The sequence below is a fragment of the Somniosus microcephalus genome, chromosome 1, assembly GCF_052327205.1.
Source record: "Somniosus microcephalus isolate GS21.2 chromosome 1, FLI_Smic_1.0, whole genome shotgun sequence".
NCBI classification, from domain to species: Eukaryota; Metazoa; Chordata; class Chondrichthyes; order Squaliformes; family Somniosidae; genus Somniosus; species Somniosus microcephalus.
In genome coordinates, this window is record NC_140987.1 from 381,539,924 (window position 1) to 381,557,631 (window position 17,708).

A 17,708-nucleotide genomic window follows, 5' to 3' on the forward strand; every position below is an offset into this window, starting at 1 on the left:
GGTATGTAATTCCACCTTTGTCATTCAGGCATCTCTCTCACACCATAGGAGCCGTACCAAAGTAACACCAATTTAAGAGAACAGCCCTAGCTGGGATGTCCAATTCTGTTATAAAACAATATCCGAGGTGTTGGCCAAATTTAAACAGTCATGGCTTTTTTAAAAATTCGTTCATGGGATGTGGGTGTTGATGGCAAGGCCAGCATTTATTGCCCATCCCTAGTTGCCCTTGAGAAGGTGGTGGTGAGCCGCCTTCTTGAACCGCTGCAGTCTGTGTGGTGAAAGTACTCCCACAGTGCTGTTAGGGAGTTCCAGGATTTTGACCCAGCGACGATGAAGGAACAGTGATATACTTCCAAGTCAGGATGGTGTGTGACTTGGGAACACCACCACCTCCCAAGTTCCACTCCATGCGCCTGCTGCCCTTGTCCTTCTAGGTGGTAGAGGTCGCAGTTTGGGAGGTGCTGCCGAAGAAGCCTTGGCAAGTTGCTGCAATGCATCTTGTAGATGGTACACACTGTAGCCATGATACGCCGGTGGTGGAAGGAGTGAATGTTTAAGGTGGTGGATGAGGTGCCAATCAATGGGCTGCATTGTCTTAGATGGTGTCGAGCTTCTTGACTGTTGTTGGAGCTGCACTCATCCAAGCAAGTGGAGAGTATTCCATCACACTCCTGACTTGTGCCTTGTAGGTGGTGGAAAGGCTTGTAGGTGGTGGTGGAAAGGCTTTGGGGAGTCAGGAGGTGAAACACTTGCCACAGAATACCCAGCCTCTGACCTGCTCTTGTTGCTACAGTATTTATGTGGCTGGTCCAGTTAAGTTTCTGGTCAATGGTGACCCCCAGGATATTGATGGTGGGGGGATTCGGCAATGGTAATGCCATTGAATGTCAAGGGGCGGTGGTTAGACGCTCACTTGTTGGAGATAGTCATTGCCTGGCACTTGTGTGGCGCGAATGTTACCTGCCACTGATCATCCCAAGCCTGAATGTTGTCCAGGTCTTGCTGCATGCGGGCATGGACTGCTTCATTATCTGAGGAGTTGCGAATGGCACTGAACATTGTGCAGTCATCAGCGAACATCCCCACTTCTGACCCTTTGATGAAGGGAAGGTCATTGATGAAGCAGTTGAAGATGGTTGGGCCGAAGATACTGCCCTGAGGAACTCCTGCAGTGATGTCCTTGGGCTGTGATGATTCACCTCCAACCACCACAACCATCTTCCTTTGCGCTAGGTATGACTCCAGCCAGTGGAGAGTTTTCCCTCCGATTCCCATTGACTTCCATTTTACTAGGGCTCCTTGATGCCACATTTCTCCTCATTACAATGGAGACAGAATAGGAAACCAATACAACTGTTGCAGAAATAAGTAGACTGGGCCTTAAATGGATCATAGAGTTTTTCATGTGGTTCAGGGCAAACAAGCCAGATTGAAGAAAGATGAGGTCTAGCTCTGGGTTCCAATGAAGGATATATCCTGTGTTGGGCACAACTGGAATCTCTCCCAGTAGATCATGAAGCCCAGTTATTTCAGTAGAATTAAGATCTACTGTGTTGAGACCATCTAAGCTCACTTTGCATAGGAACTCTTTTCTTCTTAGGCAGTCCCTTGGAACCGAGGATGACTTGCTTCCACATTAAAAATGAGTTCTCAGGTGAATGATGAGTCCAATGCGGGACCTACAGTCTCTGTCACAGGTGGGGCAGACAGTGGTTGAAGGGGCGGGTGGGTGGGGTGCTTGGGTTGACGTGCACTCCTTGCGCTGCCTGCGCTTGGCTTCCGCAAACTTTTACAGGCAAGCACAGACAGCAGACCTATGTTTGTTTCCACGCCAGGTCCTACTGTGCCATCCAGTCCAGTCTTTTTTTTGGACCGAAGGAAGTCATGCAGACATCGAAGGCCAAGACACTCAGTGCAGTTAATGCAAAATGATTTTGACAAAGATGTAATTGAGTGACAAATCAATTACTATAAAATATCAATAAATATTATGCAATATTAATAACAGTAATAGTCATCACCTCTTGTGTTCCATCAACCACAACGTCAAGTGGCATCAAGTTTCCACTCTACAAAAGGTAGGAGATAACACGTTAGATTAAAGAACACACTATAACAAGCAATATAATTTTGCCGTTTTCTGGCCTGTTAAAGCAAGTTGAAAGTTAGTGATCTCAAATATTGAAGCTATGAAATTTATATGAAGAAAGTGGTCAGTTCATTTTTGTAACATCATGCAAAAAGCAATATTAATATCCATGGTTAAAAAATGTCATTAGAACAGAAATCCTTATAACCTGCAACTGAGTAAGTTTCTACTAGGGCTCTGATGCAAGGTCCCGCTTGAAACATTAACCTATTTTTCTCTTTTAGATATTGAACGACTTTTTCTGCATACAGTATTTAGTATTTTTTCATTTTATTTCAGATTTCCAGCATTCACGGTTTTTCTTTTTATCTCTAGATGGAAACAGTTTAATCCAAGGGTCAAGTTGTGAAATGGGGCTTTGATGGAATAATCGATTGAGCTTCCCAAGAAGAAAAGAAGAAAAAGAATCAGCTTGCATTCATATAGCACCTTTTGCATCCTCAAGATGTTCCAAAGCACTTCACAGCATATTTTTGAAGTGTAGTCACCGTTGTAATGTAGGTAAACGCAGCAGCCAATTTGTCCACAGCAAGGTCCCATAAACAGCAAGGAGATAAATGACCAGATAATCTGTTTTAGTGGTGCTGATTGAGGGCTAAATGTTGGCCAGGACATCAGGAGAACTCGCCTATTCTTCTTCCAGTTGTATTATGGGATCTTTTACATCTGCCCGAGCAGGAAGACTGGGCCTCAGTTTAATATCGGGTCCGAAAGACAGCATTTCTAACAGTGTAGCACTCGCTCAGTACAGCACTAAGGGGGAAAAATTCGGTTGCTTTGTGCCTCCCGTTTGCGCCCTAAGAGTGCCCTCTCTTGAGTGCCAGGCTCTTTTGCTGGCACTCCGCTCCTGGTGGCCCAGCTGGGCCCCGGGTTGCGCTGCGCAAGGCTCATCCCCTTTAAGAAGGGTAGGAAGGCCTGCAATACCGCGGTGCAACATTCCCTCGCAGTGCCCCAAGAGGGAGACGGAGCGCTTCCAGTAGCGCCCGCTTCCCTCTTGGGGAGCTACCATTCAATTTTGGCTGCGGGGGGGGGGGGGGGGGTGCTAAAAGTAGCACCCCGGCAAAATTAGCGCGACTCAATTCCCCCCCCCCCAACCAAAGTGTCAGCCTAGATGATGTGCTCAAATCTCTGGAGTGAGGCATTGACCCAAAGTAGTTTAGTCAATGTTAACATTTCTAGAAGTACTGTCTAGTTTAAGGAAGTGGTGAGATACAGGTTCAATTCCTCACTTCAGTGAGGCCCAAATCTTAATTGTGCTAAAGGTACTAAGCAAAGACCAGCCTCCTTCCCATAGGGAAGGACTGTAAAGATGGATGGAGAAGTTTTGGGAAGGTAGGAAAGTAAATTATTTACTTGCTTTCTGGCCAAACAAATATTAGTGATATTTAAGGAAAAGGGAGGAAAATAAACTTAATAGGAGGGAACAAGATTAAAGATATTACTTTGAGGAACGTGCAATCATCAGATAAAACTGCAATCAATCATCGCATGCAGCAACAGTTACAAGTCTGTAAGAGAGAACCACTGTACTTGTGATGCACTATTGTTTTAAATGAAAAGTTTAAACTGATGGTTAAGCTGAATCTTCAAAGCAATGCAGTGTTTAATGCTCTGTGGAGAAGTAATTAGGTACTGAGGCAAATAAAAAATAAATGAAAAATTGTGAAAGCTGATAGTTCCAGCTACAAACATGTCACCTCCTTATTGGTTACACCAACAAAAAGTCTCTGCATATCCATCTACAAACAGGAAAAAATCAGACTTATTAGTGGCATGGAATTTAAAAATTTTCTGAGCGAGACACTTCAATGGTGCCATATAGCTCAGGCTACATTTATAAAATGGCAGAATCATTGGTACCACAATTCCACTGCTAGCAAACTGCCAAAGTGTGTATGTACAATATAGTTTTCCCTTAATAAAACATATTATATTTTGTCTTCTCCTACTCAAGTGTAATATGTACATGTGTAGCATTTTTACTCTCTACTCCATATAAATAAAGATATAGGCCTAGAAATTCAGTATCGCCACGTTTGGGGCGCTACAGTCGAGCGTGCGCTAAATTTAGCGCCCGGCGCAACTTAGCGCCACCTTCACCGAAATTGAGTTGCATCGCCCCAAGAGGTTGTTGCTGCGCTAAAGCAGGCAGTGCACGACTATCCTAAGGCGCTAAGCCGGCGAGCCGAGGCGCTACCACCGAGGGCGGGCACAGCGCAGGTGCGGCCAGATAGCGATTGCAGGCAGACACGCTGGCGCCGGTCACCTCTTAAAGGGGGAGGGTCGATTTGGCTTGCAGCCACGCCCTGCACATTGGAGCCCTGATTCTAGGCCTGGACAGACCTGCTGTGACATCATTACACCTACGACCATGGAGGAGGCCAGGGAGCAAGCGCAGCGCTTCAGTGAGGGGGCCCTGAAGGTTCTGGTTGACGCAGTGGAGCACAGGCGACCTATCCTCTTTCCTGACAGTGGCAGGAGGCCGCTGCCCAGCGAATATAGAAAAGCTTCGAGGGAGGTGGCACACAGTGACCTCCAGCAGCATGGTCCCTAGGACCCCAATGCAATGCAGGAAGAAGTTCAACGACCTCACTCGGGTTGTCAAGGTGAGTACCCTTTCCAGTATCCTCTTCATCCCTGCATGTGCACCTCACTTTATGGCCAAAGAGTCCTGAAAGGCCCAATGCCCAGCCCTCATCCAACACCTATGGGACTCTCAGGAAAATCACATGCACAGTCACCACTTGACACACTGTCAGGGCTATTCGACCATGGGAGGCAGCGCAGCCAAGATCAGGGCTTGACACTGTCAGGGCTATTCCACCATGGGAAGCAGTGCAGCCAAGATCAGGGCTTCACACTGTACTCAGAGCCCGTCCTCTCTCTTGCAGGGCAAGCTGGCCCACAATAGGAGGCAGCAGCAACGGACCAGGGGAGGCCATCCTGAACTTAGACCTCAGCGATCTGGAGCAGCTAGTGGAATGGATTATGGCAGGCCGGCTGATTGGCCCCGTCGCCACTGGAGATCCCGACCCCGTTCTGGACAGCAATAGTAAGGTCATCACCTTTTTGACCTCTCTCTTTCCACTTGTGCCTCACACCAGCATCCTTTGCCATTATCGAACCAATGCAGTGCATAGCAGCACTCATGCCTCCCTCGCTGCCGCCCGGTCCTCACACTAAAGCAACTCTTGTACCTCCCTGCTTTCAGATGCTGATTCGCCAGGTGAGGAGGCGGGCCCTCAAGCTGGCACTGTGAGTGAATCGGAAGGCGAGGAGGAGGAAGAGGAAGCCGGAACATCAATGCCACCCTCAGCCGACGCAGCCCATGGCCATGATGGGGACACGTCTTCCCTGGAGGGGAGCAGGGGGGAAGGCTCTGAGGAGGGTGAAGCTCCGGGGCCCAGCGCAAGTTATGTGTCTGACTTTTTTTGGGGGGTTCTCTGTATTTGTTTGTCATGCAGGAAGGGCACAGAGTTTGTTAAATAAATAATTGTCTTTATTCAGATTGTGCATGTTTGCACTTTGAACTATTTGTTGCCTTGACCGGCTCAGGGTTTGTGGAGCGGGTCCATTCATGTTCTTTCAATGGCACAAGCCATTCCGAGAGGGGGCCTAGAACCGACTTGCAATAAGCCGCTGACGGGTGGCCCTTGCACTTTGTGCCTCCCTCCCGTCTTGGTGCTCCTCCTCCTCCGGTGGTCCTCCAATGTCTGCTGGCAGTGGCTGAGTCCTGAGGATAGCCAGGTTGTGCAGCATGCAGCACACTACAACAAAATGGGAGACTCGCTCAGGCAAGTACTGTAGGGCTCCCCCGGAATGGTCCACAGCGGAACCGTTGCTTTAGCACGCTGATTGTGTGCTCAATGATGTTCCTGGTCGCTTGATGGCTGTCATTGTATCACTCTTCAGCAGGGGTGGTGGGCGCACGGAGCGGGGTCATCAGCCAGGTACACAAAGGATAGCCCTTGTCCCCGAGAAGCCAGCCTCCTGGGTGAGCCGGGGCTTCGAAAATGTCTGCCACAGAAGTCTGGCGCAGGATGAAGGCATCGTGGCTGCTGCCTGGAAAGCGGGCATTGACAGCATCAGCTGCCTGTAGTCACACACCAACTGCACGTTCAACGAATGGAACCCCTTCCGGTTGTGGTAATCCTCGGCATTCTCTAGAGGCACCCGCAAAGCCACATGCGTGCAGTCAATGGCGCCCTGGACCATGGGGAAGCCCGCTATTCTTGCAAATCCCATTGCACGCTCTTGCTGCTTGTCCAGGGTCATGGGGAAGGAAATGTACTGACGTCTCCTTTTGAAGAGGGCATTCGTGACCTGGCGGATGCAGCAATGCACCACGAACTGGGAGACACTGGCAATGTCCCCAGTAGCGGATTGGAAGGAGCTGATGGCATAGAAGTTGAGAGCCACTGTCACCTTCACTGCCACCGACAGACGTCCTGCTCCTCAGCTGAGGCAGCAGATCTCTCTGAAGCAGGTGGCAGATCTCAGTGACCACCTCCCTTCTGAATCGAAGCCTCCGAATGCACTGCTCCTCAGACATGTTGAGGTAGGAGAAGTGCTGGCGGTACACCCTGGGAGGGTAAGGCCTCCTGTGCCGACACCTGTTGGCCCTCCTCCATCTGGCCATGATTGGCACTCTCTCTCGGCATCTCTGAGCCCTCTCAATGCAATGGAAAAATCCAACGTTTCCACCCATTGCAGCCCCCATTATATGTGGCCACTCAAGGCTATGGCACTGAAAAATCAATCCAACTGCAAAGCTCTGGGCTGAAACCAGAAGTACCTGTGCGAGTGCTGAGTCAAAGCAGAAAGCTCTCTCCCTTTGTCTCTCTGCAAATCTCTCTCTCACACAGGAGTGTTCCAAAATGGCTACCACAAAGAATGCAGGAAGAGCCCCCTTTAAATAGTGCCCCCCCAGCCCCACAGCGACTGGGAACCGTTCCACTCAACCAGTTGCTGGGAGCGCCAGGCGGAAAGGGGGGCGCCACTGAAGTTCCGGTTCGGGGCGCACCAAGGGCGTTGCACCATGAAATGACGCCAGGATCTGCGCGCGCAGCTGAGCGGGCGTTGCAGTTTTGCGCTGCCGCTAAATCTTCACTCAAGTTCGCGAGAGGCGCAGATCGCGCCGCGCCCGGGCGCTAGCCGCTTCGTCCCCCACTTATCGCCCTCTTAAGGCGCTAGTGGCTGGCGCTACCAACTGAATTTCTAGGCCATAGTGCGTGGTATTATCTTTCTCTGGTGGAAACCACTCTCTCCTGTGTGTTATTTCTATTCTCTATGAGATGACCTATGGAAAATTGCATGTGACCTTTCTCCCTATATTTAAGTTTACATAAGAAATAGGAGCAGGGCTATGCCATTTGGCCCTTCGAGCCTGCTCCGCCATTCAATAAGATCATGGCTGATCTTCTACCTCAACTCCACCTTCCCACCCTATCCCCACATCCCTTGGTTCCTTTAATATCCAAAAATCTATTGATCTCGGTCTTGAGTATACTCAACCACTGAGTGTCTACAGCCCTCTGGGGTAGATAATTCCAAAGATTCACCACCCTCTAAGTGAAGAGATTTCTCCTCATCTCAGTCCTAAATGGCCGACCCCTTATTCTGAGACTGTGACCCCTAGTTCTGGACTCTCCAGCCAGGGAAAACATCCTCCTAGCATCTACCCTATCAAGCCCTGTAAGAATTTTATATGTTTCAATGAGTTCACCTCTCATTCTTCTAAATTCTAGGGAATATTGGCCTAGTCTACTCAATCTCTCCTCATTGGACAGTTCCCCCATCCCAGGCATCAGTCTGGTGAACCTTCGTTGCACTCCCTCTAAGGTATATCCTTCCTTAGGTAAGGAGACCAAAACTACTCAGTCCTCCAGGTGTGGTCTCACCAAGGCCCTATAGAATTGCAGTAAGACTTCTTTACTCTTATACTCCAATCCTTTTGTAATAAAGGCTAACATACCATTTGCTTTCCTAATTGCTTGCTGTACTGCATGTTAACTTTCTGTAATTTGTCTACAAGGACACCCAGGTCCCTCTGAACACCAACATTTCCCATTTCTCACCATTTAAAAAATATTTTGCTTTTCTATTTTTCCTACTATTGTGGATAACTTCATATTTCTCTACATTATATTCCATCTGCCATGTTCTTGCCCACTCACTTAACCTGTCTATATCCCTTTGCAGCCTCTTTGCATCCTCCTCACAACTTACTTTCCCACCTAGCTTTATATCATCAGAAAACTTGTATAGATTACACTGGGTTCCTTCATCTAAGTCACTGATATAGATTGTAAATAGCTGAGGCCCAAGCACTGATCCTTGCGGTGCCCTACTAGTTACAGCCTGCCAACCCGAAAATGACCCTTTTATTCCTACTCTCTGTTTTCTGTCCGTTAACCAATCCTCAATCCACGCTAATATATTACCCCCAATCCCATTAGCCCTAATTTTGTGTAATAACCTCTTGTGTGGCATCTTATTGAATGCTTTCTGAAAATCCAAATAGACTACATCCACTTGTTTCCCCCTTAACTACCGTACTAGTTACAACCTCAAAAAACTCTTAGATTTGTCAAGCACGATTTCCCTTCAGTGTTGACACTGCCCAATCATATTATGATTTTCTAAGTGCCCTGTACCACGTCCCTAATAATAGATTCTAGCATTTTCTCTACTGCTGATGTCTGGCTAACTGGCCTGTAGTTCCCTGCTTTCTCTCTCCCTCCTTTCTTGAACAGCGGGTTTACATTTGCTACTTCCCAATCCGCAGGGAATTCTCGAAGATTAAAAGCAATGCATCTGCAGCCACCTCTTTTAAAACCCTAGGATGTAGGTCAACAGGTCCAGGGGATTTGTTGGCTTTTAGTCCTATTAATTTCACCAGTGCTTTTTCTTTACTAATACTAATTTCTTTACGTTCCCCATTCTCACTAGACCCTTGGTTAATCACTATTTCCAGAATGTTTTTTGTGTCTTCTTCCGAGAAGACAGATACAAAGTATTTGTTTAATGTTGCTGCCATTTCCTTATTCCCCATTATAATTTCTCCCGTCTCTGCCTCTATGGGACCCAACATATACTTTTACTAATCTCTTCCTTTTTACATACCTATAGAAGCTTTTACAATCTATTTTTATGTCTCTTGCAAGTTTACTCTCATTCTATTTATTTTCTCTATCAATTTCTTGGTCTTCCTTTTCTAAAATCCTCCCAATCCTCAGGCTTACTACTCTTTTTGGCAACATTATAAGCCTCTTCCTTTAGTCTAATACTATCTTTAACTTCTTTTGTTAGCCACAGTTGGACCATTTTTCCCGTAGGGTTTTTACTCCTCAAGAGAACGTATATTTGCTGTGAATTATGAATTATTTCTTTAAATGTTTGCCATTGCTTATCTACCATATCTTTTAATCTACTTTCCCAACCTACCTTAGCCAACTTGCCCCTCATACCTACATAGTTGGCTTTATTCAGATTTGAGACCCTAGTTTCGGACTTCACTAAATCACTCTCAAACTCAAAATAAAATTCTATCACATGATGATCGCTGCACCCCAGAGGCTCCTTTACTACCAGGTTATTAATTAACCCTATCTCATTGCACAATACTAGAACTAAAATAGCATGTTCCCCATTTGGTTTCTTGACATATTGATCTAGAAAACTATCTTGAATGCATCCTCTGCACTATTACTGCAAATTTGGTTTGCCTAGTCTATATGAAAATTAAAGTCCCCCATGATCACTGTAGAGTAACCCTTATTAAATTCACCTCTAATTTCCTGATTTATACTGTGCCTGACACTTCAACTACTATTAGGAGGCCTATTAACTACTCCACCAGTGTTTTCTGCCCCTTGTTGTTTCTTACCTCCACCCAGTGATTCTTCATCTTGTTTTTCCGAGCCAAGATCTTCTCTCTACTGTCTTTATCCCATCCTTTATCAGGGTTACCCCACAAACCTCCTTTTCCGTTCTGCCTATCTCTTCTAAAAGTCAAGTATCCTGGAATATTTAGTTCCCAACCTTGGTCACACTGCAACCACGTGTCCGTTATGACTATTAGATCAAACCCATTTATTTCTATCTGTGTTATTAATTCATCTATTTTGTTGTGAATGCTTCATGCATTCAGATATTAGTTTTAGTTTGAACTTTGTTTCTATTTTTCCATGATGTTTCTTCTGTAGAAGTTTTATTCAAGGTGATCCAGAATAAAAAATATATACACAGCAATGGCAAAAGCTTACAAAAAAACTTAAAATAAATACTGGGTGTGCTAAATTTAAAGCCAATCATAATCAATAGCCAAACCTGGGCTCTCAGTGTGCAACACGTTTGGTTGTGATACAACTGAGATCTTTGGTAAAGTTAATGAAACAGCTGAAGGAGGATACCTTCCTAGATTTCTTAGGCCCACCATTTTAATTAAGGAGAGTTTGGGGAAATTGGGGAAGAATGGGATCTCACACAACTATATTGGACAAAAATAAGAATTGTGCGTTAATAATGTAAAATCCATTATTGGAAGACATTAACCACAGATGATTTTACAGTAACCCCTGTGGAGTACTGCACACACACAATTCAGTTCTTTGACAAAAAGAAAATTTCCCCTCCAATTTTTTCTTGGTGTCACCAAAGATATTGGCCCAGATTTTGCAGTCAATGGCGAAGGAATGGTGCTCACTGTTCATCACGCTTAACAGCTGCCCAGACTTTTCGTGGGCTTTTGTGCAGCAACTTATGGTAATTAGAGATCCATTTCAGTGCGGCGCTCTCTAAAGGGGACCTGGGATCTGTGAGAACAGGGAAAGCAACAGTGTGTCTCTTCAACCAATCAGATTGAAGAATCCTCACTAAGCCATGCAGAGTCTAAACCAGGAAGTGTAAGTTAGAATATTTAATGCAATGTAAAATCATGTACAGAAAGCAAAATAAAGAGAGGGAAGAAAGATGGGATTACAATAAAAAAAGACAAAGAAAAAATTTACATTAAATTTTTTTTTTTTTTTTTTTTAAATTTCTTTTAAAATCTCCAACAATAACTAAAATCTGAAGGGCATCTCTGACAGTAACTTCCTGATTTCCACATTTAACCGTGCATGTGTGGACGCTGGAAGTGGCTGTCCAATTTACTCCATAATAACGGTGAGCGCCGATAGCCTCAGCGTTATTCAGCGCAAAATCCGGGCCAATAACTCATGCTGAGTATGATTCCACAATGTTGCCTGCTCTCTGGAACCCTGATGTAGCCATTTTGCAGTGATTATTGGTAGGCAATTTGATCCTGTCCTTACCTGATGTGCACATATGCACTTTCCAGCAGGAGTTACTGGACAGGTACCCTGGCTAATTTTTAAACTCTTCCCGGCCCAGGGGTGCCAATGCATGTTGCAGTGCACCCTGACTGCAATCAGCTAATCGAGTACATACCAGGGCTGAACCTGGTCTGTTTCACATTGGGCAATGTATCATTCTTTAAGAGCACTTGGAAATATATGGGTCACACATCAGATAAATGGGCTGCTCACCTGCTTCATCTCAGACTTTAGTTTGCTAATTCCAGCTCTCTCACTTTTTGTCGCTCCAGTGTGATCCATATCATGGATGGAAACATATTTCTTGGTAGAATGATGAACTGTGGAAAGACAAGCAAAATGGTTACAGCTAGAACAGCCTAAATGAATGGCACAAACTGGATAGTTGCTCCACCTTAAAATAGGTTGTGACACAATTTCAAACAGAATGACAGAATATACAGGATAGGGCTTAAAAAAAGGTCTGCAGGAGTCTCATTGAGGCATATTTAGGGTGAAACACAGACAACATAGAAAATTGTTCACATATATGGATTTCATTTTTAAGACATTTCCAACCTATGGTGAAATAGGCTGCTAAATAGTATATGTCTCAATTAAAGTGGCTATTTGAAACAAAATGACTGACGGACATTTAGAGGGTTTAAATTACTCTAAAAATTCTTTATGCACTATTCTAACAGAGATATTAATTTGTTTATTTTAAATGGGTTAACAACTCTTCAAATAATGCCAAAGTAATTTTACGCAAATACATTAGGCAGAATCCTACCACTGGAAATTAAACTCCTATATTAGCTGCACTGCAGCACTTAAGTCTATAAGAAAAGATAGGAACTAGAAAACTCCTTTGAAACTAGAAAACTCATCCAGCTCACCCCCATGTCGTCATACGTGTCTTCACTGGGGAACTGTATGAAGTGGTGGAAGGATTTCTGGCCGCGATTAACGCTCCTTCCGTGACTGTAACCATCTTCGTACCAGCCATTAGGGTGGTTAGTCCTATGGCGGGAGGGTTTTACGGGCTCCCACAACCCATACGAGGGGGGGGGGGGGGGGGGGGGGCCACCCACACCCACGGACGCAAGTATCCCACTGGATGTCAACCCAGAATTTAGAGCCGGAGCTCCGACTCCACTTGCCGGGACTGTCTGGAGCGGGGTTCAAAACCCTGCGCCTTCTGGCCCAGCGGCGGGGATGCTACCGCTACGCCAAAGGCCCACTCCACCCCCATGTACAATACATATACCATTTTATTCTTCCCTACTACCTGATCCCTCTACCCTCCAATAATTGTTTATGTTTCCCGGATGTTTTCTTCTCTTTACTATTTTATGCAAGGAAGAAGCAGCTGAGTGGCCTTTATGTTTCCTACCAGTTTATGAACACTGATATCCATTCATCTTCTCACACAACAAACAAAAAAACCAACTGTAGATGATCATGTGAACTGAAATACAGCTCAATCTCCTCCACCAAAGCAGAACCAACTACGCCAGCTTTGGAGATTTCTGTTCCAACTAGAATTAAGTTTTCAAATACCATCCATGATAAAATATATATATATATATATATATATATATATATAACAACATATTAAAAGTTTTGCAATATAGCAATGCATTCCTGAAAGTATCACACTTACTTCCTGCAACACAATTATTTCTGTTAAACCACCTATCACTCTTAAATCTTTATTATTCTTCCTGTGCCGTTGACACGCATAAGGCAGTAATCAATCAACACCATCTAATTCTGTCTTGTGCTTTTGCATCGAGCTCGCGTAGTTGCAAGTGCACTTCAGCTGCATCCGTTGTTATTGTGATCCATAGAGTTCCTCAAGTTCGATCGCTAGCTCTTTTCTCTCATGGCTTCCATTTCCATTTTTGCTTTGGGATTCTTTTATCAGGCATTCTCAGAATGTGACCAATGTAGGTCCATCTTTTCTCAGACCATTATAGCCAGTGGTGACATTTGTGCTCTCTGAAGTACACTTTCATTAGTCACTTTATTAAACTAGCTGATGTTAAAGAGTCGTTGTAAGCATCTAAACTAGAAGCTGTTGAGCTTGGTTTGGATGGCTTTCTTGGACCACCACGTTTCTGATGCATGTAGGAGCAGAGCCAGCACATTGCTCTTAAAAATTATCAACTTCCTCCAATCAAATTTGATTTCCAGATTGAGTGAAGCATTTGAAAAGCTCCACACAAACTTACCTTACATTTAACTCCCCTCCCAATGAGCTCTCCTGTTTACAAGACAGGGAACATTGTTCACAAGCCTATTAAAATTGATTGATGTACCACTGCTGCCTCTCCTGTGGCTTCAATCCCCCAGTTCCACTCCCAATTCCATTCTGTGGATTTTTTTTTTTTTTTTTTTTTTTTTAACTGTAGGGCAGGATTCACCAAAGAACTTCCCCAGCACTGAGCTCACAATGTAATTGTCAACTGAAGCTGGTGATTACAACACAAGTATAGTCTGCCTTCTAGCTCAAGTTACCTATCCACATGGACAGAATCTAACCCCTTAATAATTTTGAAGACCTCAATATATTCCCTGGAAGCCTGTACTTAAACTAAGAGCTGGGGTACTATAACTATTACTTTATTAATTTAATAACTTAACTAGATATACTAATTAATTAATATAACTATAAATAATAGTTGGAATAAAAACTTTAAATTAATTCAGATTATCAATAAGCAAATAAATAAAGAATTCTAGAGATGGCAGGGCAGGCTATGTGCCAGGACTGTAGTATGTGGCAGTTTGTGGACAGCGAGATTGTCTCAGATTCCCACAGCTACAGGAAATGCCTTCAGTCGCTCCGGCTCAGCGTCATTGAGCTGGAGTGAGAGTTAGAAACACTGTGAAATATAAGGGAGGGGGAGGAATTTCTGGATAGTTTTATCCAGAATACAGTCACACCCCAGAGGAAAGCACAGGTTCAGAAAGGGGAGAGTGTGACTGTTAGGGAGCCGGGTAGTGGGGACTTAGGAGAGGTTGAGAAGGAGGTCCCGCAGACACTGGTCCTGTCCAACAGGTACGATGTACTCGCTACCTGTGAGGACAAGGAGTAAGACTGCGGGGAGGACAACTACAATGCAGACCAAGACACCGTGGCTCAGAAGGCTGTCCAAGGGGTGGTGGGGGGGCGGGGGGGGGGGGGGTGGAGAGCAGAATAGAAATGTGGTAGTGAAAGGGGATTCTATAATTAGCGGGATAGATAGCGTCCTCTGCAACCATGAACGAGAATCCCGAAAGCTGTGTTGCCTACCTGGTGCCAGGGTAAGGGATATCGCGAGGTGGGTGGAGAGGAATTTGGAAAGGGAGGTGGTAAATCCAGTTGTCGTGGTCCAGGTCGGAACATACGACATAGAAATGAACAGGGAGGAGGTCCTGCTGAAGGAGTATCAGGAGTTAGGAGCTAAATTAAAAAGCAGGACCTTGAGGGCAATAAGCTCTGGATTATTGCCCGAGCCATGTGCAAATTGGCAGAGAAGCAGTCAAATCAGGAGAATTAACACGTGGCTAAAGGGCTGGTGTGGGAAAGAGGGGTTCCTTTTCATAGGACACTGGCACCAGTACTGGGACAGGAAGGAGCTGTACTGATGGGACGGGCTCACCTGAACTGGGATGGGACCAGTGTCCTAGCGGAAAGGGTAAATAGGGAGGTGGCAAAGGCTTTAAACTAGTAAGATGGGGGGGGGGGGTAGGGATCTACAAGGAATGAAACCAGCCTAAATATAAACAAAACAAGAAAGGAGAGCATAGGAAAGAGTAAAGTAAGGGAGGACATTGATGTAAGAGTAATAGAACAGGAGAGTAACAAGATGGTTAAAAATAAAGTGAAAGGAACTGCTAATGAAAATGTGTTAAACTGTCTGTACAGCAATGCACAGTGTCCGTAATAAAACAGGAGAGCTGGAGGCAATCATGCATTGTAAGGAACCAGACATAGTAGGGGTTACTGAAACATGGCTACAGAAAAATCAGGACTGGGAACTAAACAATGCAGGGTATAACATATTTAGAAAAGAGAGAGAAAAAAAAGGGGAGGTGGAGTAGCTGTACTTGTTAGGAATAACATAATGGCAGTAGAAAAAAGTGACGCAGCTATCAGCAAGCCAGAAACAGAATCCATGTGGATAGAGATAAAAAAAACAATAAAGGATCAATCACACTAATAGGGGTAATCTACAGACCACCTAATAGTGGAAGGGAGGTGGAGGAAGAAATATGCAGACAAATTAGGGAGATGAGTAAAAAACATAGAATGATAATCATGGGGAATTTCAACTACCCCGATATTAACTGGACAGAAGAGGTAGGTAAAGGGGATAAGGGAATGGAGTTCCTACAATGTGTATAGGGCTCCTTTCTAACCCAATATTTAAAAAGCCCAACAAGGGAGGAGTCACTATTGGATCTAGTAATGGGGAATGAACCAGAGCAGATAAGAGAAGTAAAATTAGGGGAGCATCTAGGCAATAGTGACCACAATATAATACGCTTTAAGATAATAATTGAGAAGGACATAAGTATGACGAAGACCAGGGTAATGGATTGGAGAAAAGCTGATTTTGAGGGGCTGAGAATAGAACTTGAGAAAATAAAATGGATATCAATATTGGTAAACAATGACATAGAACAGCAATGGGAAACATTTAAAATTAGTAATGAAATAAATGTATTTAAACTAAAAAGAGATATACTAAATAAACTAATGAAACTCAGGAAAAAAAACCCTGGTCCGGACGGATTACATCCGTGCATTTTAAAAGAATCTAGGGACGAGATAGCAGAGGCATTACTACACATATTTAATAATTCGTTACAAAAAAGGTGTAATGCCAGAGGACTGGCGGATAGCTAACATAATACCTATATTTAAGAAGGGAGATGGAACATGTCCAGGCAAATATAGACGAGTGAGCTTAACATTGGTGATATAGGAAAAATAATGGAATCCCTACTAAAGGAGAAAATAGAAGAACATCTAGAAGCCAAAAATATAATAATGAATAGTCAGCATGGATTTCAAAAGGGAAAGTCTTGCTTGACCAACCTCAGCGAATTTTTTGAAGAGGTAACAGAGAGAGTAGACAAGGATAATGCAGATGATGTAATTTATCTAGATTTTCAAAAGGCCTTTGATAAGGTATCGCATAATAGACTGATGAACAAGATCAGAGAATGCGGAGTCAGGGGACAAGTAGCAGATTGGATAGCTAGCTGGCTTCAAGACAGAAAGCAGAGAGATGGGGTAAAGAGTAGCTATTCACAGTGGCAGAAGGTGTTCCACAAGGATCAGTGCTGAGACCACTGCTGTTCACATTTCACATTAACGATTTAGGCTAGGAATCAAAAACACAATTTCTAAATTTGCCGAGGACACCAAATTGTGGGGAATAGTCAATACTGAGGAGGAATGCAGCAAATTACAGGAGGACATTAATAAACTTGCAGAATTGGCATATAATTGGCAAATAAATTTCAACACAGATAAATGTGAGGTATTACATTTTGGTAGGAAGAATAGGGCGGTCACTTATTACTTGGAGGGTGCGAGTCTGAGTGGGGTAGAGGAGCAAAGGGCTCTTAGAGTACAAATACACAAATCGCTAAAAGTAGCGACACAGGTCAACAAGGCCTAAAAAAAACAAGCACTAGGGTTTATCTCTAGAGGGATAGAATTGAAAAGTTGTGAAGTTACGCTAAACTTATATCGAACCTTGGTTAGACCACACTTGGAGTACTGCGTACAATTCTGGTCGCTATATTGGGTGTCCTTGTACACCAGTCACTGAAAGCAAACATGCAGGTGCAGCAAGCAGTTAGGAAGGTAAATGGTATGTTGGCCTTCATTGCAAGAGGATTTGAGTACAGGAACAAGGATGTCTTACTAGTTATACAGGCCCTTGGTGAGACCACACCTGGAGTAGTGTGTGCAGTTTTGGTCTCCTTACCTAAGAAAGGGTATACTTACCATAGAGGGAGTGTAGCAAAGGTTCACCAGACTGATTCCTGAGATGGCAGGACTGTTGTATGAGGAGAGATTGGGTCGACTAGGCCTGTATTCACTAGTTTAGAAGAATGAGAGGGGATCTCATTGAAATGTATAACATTCTGACAGGGCTAGACCGACTGGATGCAGGGAGGATGTTTCCCCTGGCTGGGGGGTCTAGAATGAGGAGTCAGTGTCTCAGGATACG

General features: G+C 44.4%; 1 protein-coding gene across 6 annotated transcripts in view; it reads right to left on the reverse strand.

Moving 5' to 3' along the window:
- The window catches only part of phka1a (phosphorylase kinase, alpha 1a (muscle)), a 199,625-nt gene that overhangs the window by 13,579 nt on the left and 168,338 nt on the right, over positions 1-17,708 (reverse strand). For 5 of the 6 annotated variants that reach the window (XM_085996211.1, XM_085996205.1, XM_085996221.1 and 2 more), the window contains 3 exons: positions 11,704-11,810; positions 3,850-3,891; positions 2,025-2,072 (listed from right to left, as the gene is read on the reverse strand). In XM_085996211.1, the coding sequence (XP_085852337.1) occupies positions 2,025-2,072; positions 3,850-3,891; positions 11,704-11,810 (197 nt within the window). The remainder of the gene's footprint in view (positions 1-2,024; positions 2,073-3,849; positions 3,892-11,703; positions 11,811-17,708) is intronic. The other variant, XM_085996206.1, reaches the window with a different exon arrangement.